At 42.2% G+C, this 8,062-nt stretch overlaps 1 protein-coding gene across 1 annotated transcript; it reads right to left on the reverse strand.

The window, feature by feature from the left end:
* Positions 1-327: 327 nt before the first annotated feature.
* Positions 328-6,220, reverse strand: LOC101852425 (sodium-dependent glucose transporter 1A). Its single transcript, XM_013085609.2, has 4 exons — positions 5,892-6,220; positions 3,276-3,422; positions 2,314-2,452; positions 328-1,474 (listed from the first exon to the last, which is right to left on the reverse strand). The coding sequence occupies exons 1-4, from the start codon at positions 6,102-6,104 to the stop codon at positions 375-377; spliced, it is 1,599 nt and encodes a 532-aa protein (XP_012941063.1). The 5' UTR covers positions 6,105-6,220; the 3' UTR covers positions 328-374.
* Positions 6,221-8,062: the final 1,842 nt, after the last annotated feature.

Genomic DNA, 8,062 nt, shown 5'->3' on the forward strand with positions numbered 1-8,062 from the left:
AATATTGTATCACAAGTTCAACGTTTCGCCCTCAACAGGCTTCATCTAGATAATGGACAATAAAAATGACAAGAACCTAGATCTACACGGGCTTTAAAAACCAAAGGGTGTACATTCATGTCACAACACTAAAAGGAGCAGTGAGTACAAATCGGAAAGGCCAGACAGAGGGGAACACTAAGGCCAGAAGTGGTAGAGAGAGAGAGAGAGAGGGGGGGGGGGGGGTGGCGGAACAGGTGCGTGGAAGTAAGGAATATAATAACAGAATGGCGCGGTGAACACAATCATTATCATAATCATCATCATCATCATCATCATCATCATCATCATCATCATCATCACCATAATCATCATCATCATCATCCCGTCATTCATCACTCCGAGTGGATTGTCCCGCTCACATAACGCCGTAGAGGGCCGTAACTCTTGCTCACATAGCACCTCACAAACGACAGAAGAAACACAAAGAACACGAGCATGGTAGAAATCTGGGAGAGCAGGGTGTAGCAATACCACATGTTTCCGAAGGTGTCCATCAGATAGGCTACCAGTAACGGGTTCAGCATCGACCCTGTACCAGCGCAGAGAGAAAACGCTGAGGTGAGTCGGATTGAAACGGGAACTATTTCCGACTCACATAGAGAATATACGGAAGGGTAAACCGCGCAGATACCAATGGCAAACGTAACTGTGAAGACGACTAAACAAGTCACCTGTCCAAACGAAGCACTGATTGTAAAACAGACCAAAGACATTGCCACTATGGACAGGCATATTCCCATGAGTCTAGGCGGAGACGCAAACCTCGATAGGAAAGCCATGAGCAGTCTGAAGCTTGCGAAAGATATCCAGTAGATAGACGTGACGTAAGCCGCGAAGGCTTTGGTGACCTCGCGGTACTCCTTGACGAGGAAGGTCATCAAGTACGCGGTGAATGTGTCCTCGATGGCTGCATGCAAGGAGAAAAAAACACAGACGCAACACACCAAGAATAAGCGAAGACAAACCGGAAGTGTTCGAGTCTTCATTCCCGTTTCTGATTGGGCGCTTACGGTGACCCTGGCTCCGAAAAGCCTTGACCTTTCTTGGAAAACGACCCCGAAGATAGGCAGAGCTGTGAGAGAGAAAATGACTCCCGAAATAAGAAAGGCGTACTGTATGTGAGTGGTTGGCGTCGTAGTACTATCAGACGCAGGGAAGTTTCCCAATCCTCCGTCCTGAAAACTACTGTTGAAAGTTCCATTCACAAATGTCATAATTTCCATGGGTCCAAAGCTAGAACTATTGACGAGCACCTGGCTATCATTTCGAACTCCTTCTGAATTTATGGTCTCTTGTGTATCCCTCTTGACTGCCAAGAAAGGTTTCGACAACAAGGGACCTAACACCCCACCAACGGCGTATCCAAAATGCATGAGTTGCATGAGTGACCTCCCTTGCTCGCCCCATTGACCCATCAGCTCGGAATTGCAGCCTGAAATAGACGAACAGACTAAGTTGAATTTTTTTAAAAAGGGGAAACTAGAGTTTACTGCCTTAAATCATGAATAAAGCTCTCACTAAATTCCGTTATTCCAGATAAAACTGAACACAGACTAATGGCCCGGTTATACGTAAGGATCGATAATACGAAAAATCGCTAGGTGTAACCACAAAATTGCACAAAGTTTGGACAATTGGATGATGGCATGGATAATTGGTCGAGAAATCAAGCGCAGCTGGATTTTTTTCTCGAGCGATCACGTTCAGATTTTGGGGAGACGCGCTGTGGCGTAGAATCATTATAAAATCTGCCGCTGTTAAACTCCACTCAGAAAGGAGTCCGAAGTGTTTTTTCCCTCCTGAAGATACACTAATCTTTGATAAAGTAAATTTCTATCCTCACATGTTTTTTAAAAAGTTGCATTTTGTCTTTACTCATTACGTTACAGTGACACATCGGCATGTGGTTCCACAGAGAGCAGAAACCCCCATATATGTACCTCGCTGTCTATTCCTTCAGCTGTCAGATCTGGAGCACACATTGACGATCATGGTACCTCCTTCCTGTTGTCTTCTGTCTTGGTCTTGATGAGCTCGGTTTTTCTCTTTGTGTTATTCGTTGTAAAGTTATTCTGGCCATCTGGGTGTGTGTGTGTTACAATCAGTTTTGTATTGAAGTCTTTGGCAGAAGTCGAAAAGTGTATCTCTCTATTTAGCTACTTATCCACCCATCCATCCATCCATCCATCCATCCATCCATCCATCCATCCATCCATCCATCCACCCATCCATCTATCCATCCATCCATCCATCCATCCATCCATCACTTACTGGTAGCAATGAACCCTCCGCTAACCCCGCACAGAGCGAGCATAGCAACCATAGCTGGGTAGACGGAACAGTGCGGGATGAGCAAGGTGAAACCAGCTAACCCCAGCAGGGATACGAGTAGGAGCAAGTATGTGTGGATCTGAAAACACAATACAAGCAAAACATTGGCTTTTTAATAATGATAATAATAATAGATAGCATTTGTATAGCACAAATCCCCGCTCAACACCAAGCTGTATGAGCTTCACAATCTATACTATTTTCCAAGCAGACCTGAGAGCATTCTGAAACAATTTAAACTTCCTGGGAGGTGTACAGTGCAAGCAACCATTTATATGCGCTAAAACACTAACATACTGACAAGATCTTTCGCTGTCTATGGCCGGGTACCCATTTTCACCTGGGTGAAGAGAGGAACATTCGTGTAAAGTGCCTTTCCCAAGGATACAACGTCAGGCCCGCGTCTCGAACCCCAGAACACGCAACCTTACGATTACGAGTCCGGTAGCCAAACCACAAGTCTGGCGGACGTCTTAGACCATGTCAGTTGAACTTTCAAAAAGAATACGCAAGAGGCGAAGTGGGAAGTGTTCATTTGTACATGTGATTGTCTTAATTGGACAGGTGGTCATTAAAGTAAGTTAGACTGTGCGAAACGAAACAAAACACTCTAAAACATCTGAATTTGAAGAGCTAGTTTTCGCATTCGCTTGCCCTGTTATAACAGATGGAGGTCACAAAGATTTTGAATGATAACGCATAATAAATGCGGGAATTGTACATTTGGAGCACGTTTGCTTTTGCGAAAACTCCTATCTCTCTCGCCCTCTGTCTCCATCTCTCTTTTTCTCTCTCCCTCCCCCTTTCTCTCTACTCCCCCCCCCCTCTCTCTCTCTCTCTCTCTCTCTCTCTCTCTCTCTCTCTCTCTCTCTCTCTCTCTCTCTCTCTCTCTGAAAACCGACCTTCCTACTGATCCAGGCACGCATCAGGGCTCCGGCCATGTAGCCAAACCTCCTGGCCATGATGAAGGCTGACCCCTCCTTGACCCCTGTAGAGGTGATGATCTGAAGGTCAAGGACGGTGGGGCCAATCTGGCCGTCAGAGATGCCCTGGTCAAGGAGGGAGGTCAAAGGTTATTCAGTTACTTTTTGAATGAATACTGCGATGATTTTTTAAAAACATGTTATATAAATATGGTTAATACACTGTTGTTCATGGAGTATTGAATAAACCCCATCTCTGAAGGGATGAGCATTCGTCATTGTTTAGATAGGTTAAAGCCCCATTCAGCAGGGTGAGGTTATTTAAGATGCTGGTCTCTGAGTGTAATAACAATAATAACACATGAAATTTATACAGCGCTCTACCCCGATTACAGTACTCAGGTTCTTAGCGCTTTACAATACAATACAACAGTAACAGACCCCCCCACGGGCTGAAATGTCTTTAGGCTATTTCCAAAGTGGGGACATTTCTCGTTCTAATGCACAGTGGAATTGTAAATGGACTGATCCAACAATGTCATGCTCATAACTGTGCCTAAACTACAAAAGGGAAATGCTGCTTTTTCTTTCCTAATCCTTACTATAGTTGTCTTTCTCTACTTCTTTTGTCACACTCTTGTGACCCGCAATTTCCAGGGTGCCGTGCTAGTCGAAGCAGACTTTGTGCTGTTGAAGCTAGAGAGGTGAGCAGAGTAAGTCTGATTCCCTGTAAGGACTTCTCTGTTGACATCCACCCCTTGGCTCTCATATGATGACCTATGCAGTTGCGAGCGCCGGAAAACCTCTACTAAAACAAAACAAAACAAAAAAACAAAAAACAAACAACAGTAACATAAAACGTGTTCTAACCAAAAGAAAATATCTCCAAATATTCATCTTATTAATTTAAAAACAGAAATGACTTCAGCTGACAGTTAAATAAATAAAAAAAAGTTGATGTCTTTTAAATGACTTGGCAAAACATTCCAGATCTTACGGCCTTGATATACAAATGTCTTTTCCCCCATTGTTAAAATTTCAAAGATGGTAGAAGAAATTTCTTTTCGGCAGCTGATGACCATAAACTGCGAGTTGGAATGTACGGTCTTAACAGATTTGACAAATATGATGGCACATTATCATTCAAACATTTGTGACTTAGGGTGGCCAACTTGTACACAATTATTTTCTCAACAGGAAGCCAATGCAATGTCTGTAAAAGAGGTGTAGCAGAGTCTCGCTTTCTTTTCCGTAAATTTAACGTGCAGCATTGTTTTAGACAGTTTGAAGTATTTTAACGATCTCCAGTGATATTCCTGATAACAAGTAGTTACAATAATCGAGTCTTGATTAAAAACTTAGCCAGCTACTAGTAAAGTAGTATACTTAATGTTGATTGGATGACGTATTTTACTAATTTTTCTTATTTGGAAATATTATGCAGCTGATCAGACGATTTACCTCAGCCGACATTGACAAACTGGAATCAAAATAAATGCCAGGATTCTTCACTTTTCTTGAAAATGAAATTTCCGCCTCACCAATTGTTATGTGATTATGGTCAACCTCTTTTACAGACTTTGCGCTCACTGCCAGGTTGACTTCTGTTTTACCCTCATTCAACATCAATTTGTTTTTGTTCATCCTTTTTTTCACTGAGGCAATACAATTTTCAGCACAATGGACAAGTTATCTAAGTTGGTAAACATTTTTAACCATAACTTTGGGTACCATCAGGATAGAAATGATACTTTAATTCGTCCTTAACTATTTCCTTGACGAGTGGTTGAGTATAAATTAAATGGTGAACAAAACTGGACTGAGCCCTGGGGGACCCCATCCATAAGAGCATGATCTGACGACTTAAGCCCTTTAATAATGACAGATTGGTATCGATTTGTCAGGAGGTAAAAACAAAACCATCTAAAGGCAGTCCCGGATATTCCTGAAGACACCTCCAACAGCTTCAATAAAATATAATGGTCAGTTATATTTTTAAAAATCCAACTGCTGATAGATCTAAAAGGCTCAGCAAAACAAATTTTCCTTAATGACAGTCAGTAAACATGTCATTCATTACTTTAAAAAGCGCAAATTGCACACGAGACCTCCGAGGCTAGGTGATAGATCTTACCACCATAAGATCAGGGGTATGGCAGAAAGACAGCAGTAAGAAAGATCCAAGAAGTAGCGTTTGAAATACTACAGAAAGAGTCAGGAGCCCACAGGAGTTTGAGTTCCTAAATCTACCTGATTGACCATGGTCTAATTTGCAGTGTAAACCGGTTTGGGTAAGGATAAGGGTAAGGGGTGGGGCTTGGGTTAGGGTTAGGGTTAGGGTTAGGGTTAGGGTTAGGTATATGGTTAGGGTTCGGGTTCGGGTTCCGGTTCGGGTTAGGATTAGGGGTTGGGTTTAGTAAGGGATATGGTTCAAATTAAAGTTAGGGCCAAGGTTATTTTATTACTTCAGAATAGAAGACTAGATGACCATCAAGTGGAACAAAAATGCTGAACTGAACCTGTGGTAGACAGCCAAGTACTATAGGAACCTAGCCGTAGACCACCTCATAACTGACTAGCCTCAATGCTGCTTACCCAGGAGAAAAGGGCCATGGTGAGCCATAGGGTCCTCAGTAGCTTCCTTCGATACTCTTTGTCTTTGAACTTTTGCCTCCAGCCGACCCATCGTGACTTTGCTTGGCTTTGCTTTGTGAGTTCATTCAACGCTTCGCTTTCTGTCCGGTTTTGGTCTTTCAATTCCAACATTTCGTCTTCTTTTTCGGCTGCTCTGCTTTTTTCGTTCTCCATGTCTGGTTTGAGTGAAAGAATAAATAAAAGGCAAAACAAAATTAAAGGGAAGGGAACATGTGAGACCGCACGATTGTACCTGCTCTAACAGCCACATGTGTTAAACACTCATCCGTTCAAACGACAATTTCCTACCCCCCCCCCCCCATCTCCCCCTTTTCCAACACACACACACACACACACACACACACACACACACACACACACACACACACACACACACACACACACACACACACACACACACAAACACACACACACACACACACACACACACACACACACACACACGCCTTTGCGCTGTTTTTTATAGTAATTAAAAAAGAATGAAACGATTTAATGAAGCATTGTTTCAGTTCTCAAGCATCGTTATTGAATGAGTCAATGAAAGAGGAGCAATCTACATTTTGAATAAAAACGAATGAATCGTTTAATGATGCAGTTCTTCAGTTCTCAAGCAAGCATCGTATGGAATGAGTCAGTGCCCACTGAAACACGAGTTATCTAACTTTTGAATGGCTGTGCCCACAGATGGAATGGTCGGATAGGGGTTCAATCAATACCTTGTTCTCTGTGCTTGGCCTACCACGCAGATCCCCCAAACCTCACCGTGCCTGATTCTTTTTTCTTGCGGAGATAATTATATTATGTAAAAGATCGCTCTTATGTTCCACCAATACCAACTAACCTCGAAGATCCTTGCCTTAAACATAAAATAACAACAGCGATCTACTTAGTGGGCCGTGAGATTATGATGAACCGCGTATGGGAAGAATTCTCTTATTGCATTAATGTTGCCTGCGCTGATGGTGGTGGCCACATTAAACACTTGTAAGTTTCAGGAAATAAAAGTTGATTAAGAGTACAATACCTATGCCTTAGCCTGAGGTTGGTTTTTTTTAAAAATTACTTTTCCTTTATAAAATATTGCGTAATGAAATCGGTTCATTCTTTTTAAATCACCCTATATCATGGAGCGTGGCCCAAAACATTTGGATCGTATGGACTCCTAAACCGCACCACAGACAGTTGTGAAATTTTCTATGCAGATGTAAATTTAGGAGAGGATTTGCATGGAATAGTTAATATTTTTGAGAAACCTGCCGTTTTGTGGCAAATAACCAAAACCTGAAAAATTATTAATTCAAAGAAACCGAAAAGAACACTTCACCTTCGTTCTGACTGCTTCCGTCCGGTGGTGCTTGGCCTATTATTGCCAGTTGGCATGGTAAAGTAAGGTTACCTCTATCAGGATCGTAAAGTCATTTAACAATATCTTTAGTAAAGTAAGTCAGGATCAAATTCGCTTCGGTAGATCTTATTCTTAGATGATGGATCTAGATCTAGATCTAACATCTCAACCACTTGACCGCGAGGCGGACGAATTCGACTGCTCAATACCTTAGTTAGTTATCGAAGCCCGTAAAACATATTATTCTAGAAAGTCCAAGTCGTTTGAAATGTTCTAATATCTGAGAATGCCACCGAAAAAGCTTTGCCCTGAGTGTTTGTTTGTTTGCTTTTGTTTATGGTTTAGGATTGTTTTCTTATTCTGCTTGTAATCTAAACCCTCTTAGCACCATAAATGGGTCAACAGGTCAGCACAACAGAAAATAGTGGCAGCCAGCTTCTGATTTCACAGAGCCGAATTATTTCTGTGTATTTCAGAGTTTCAGGGGGTGTCGCAAAGAAATTGTCTTTAATTTTGATATAAGCGACGTATTTCAATGGAAATTTCACATACAAAAACCTTGGACGCCAGCATCTAAATTTAGAGTGAAATGTTCATATCATTTCTAAGCCCGCACTAAAGGCGGGTGTGTCAGGCCGGTAAAAGCCGGTGTGGCAACGTGACGGGAAGGCCGGTTTAGGCCAGTATGGTTCAAAAAGGGTTTTATAGAATAAACCACCCAAAGTCTGTCCTGATGTTGTATCCCTCTCAACCCGGGTTGGTCCTG

Source organism: Aplysia californica, unplaced genomic scaffold, assembly GCF_000002075.1.
Source record: "Aplysia californica isolate F4 #8 unplaced genomic scaffold, AplCal3.0 scaffold00389, whole genome shotgun sequence".
NCBI lineage: Eukaryota > Metazoa > Mollusca > Gastropoda > Aplysiida > Aplysiidae > Aplysia > Aplysia californica.

What these genes read in the sequence shown, in the direction of transcription:
- LOC101852425 (XM_013085609.2), bottom strand. Translation starts at nt 6,104, where the DNA reads ATGGAGAACGAAAAAAGCAGAGCAGCCGAAAAAGAAGACGAAATGTTG. An exon ending in GTGCCTGGATCAGTAGGAAG is followed by an intron (nt 2,453 to 3,275) that starts GTCGGTTTTCAG and finishes TTGTGTTTTCAG; the next exon opens with ATCCACACATACTTGCTCCT. An exon ending in CGGAGGGTTCATTGCTACCA is followed by an intron (nt 1,475 to 2,313) that starts GTAAGTGATGGA and finishes CGTCTATTTCAG; the next exon opens with GCTGCAATTCCGAGCTGATG.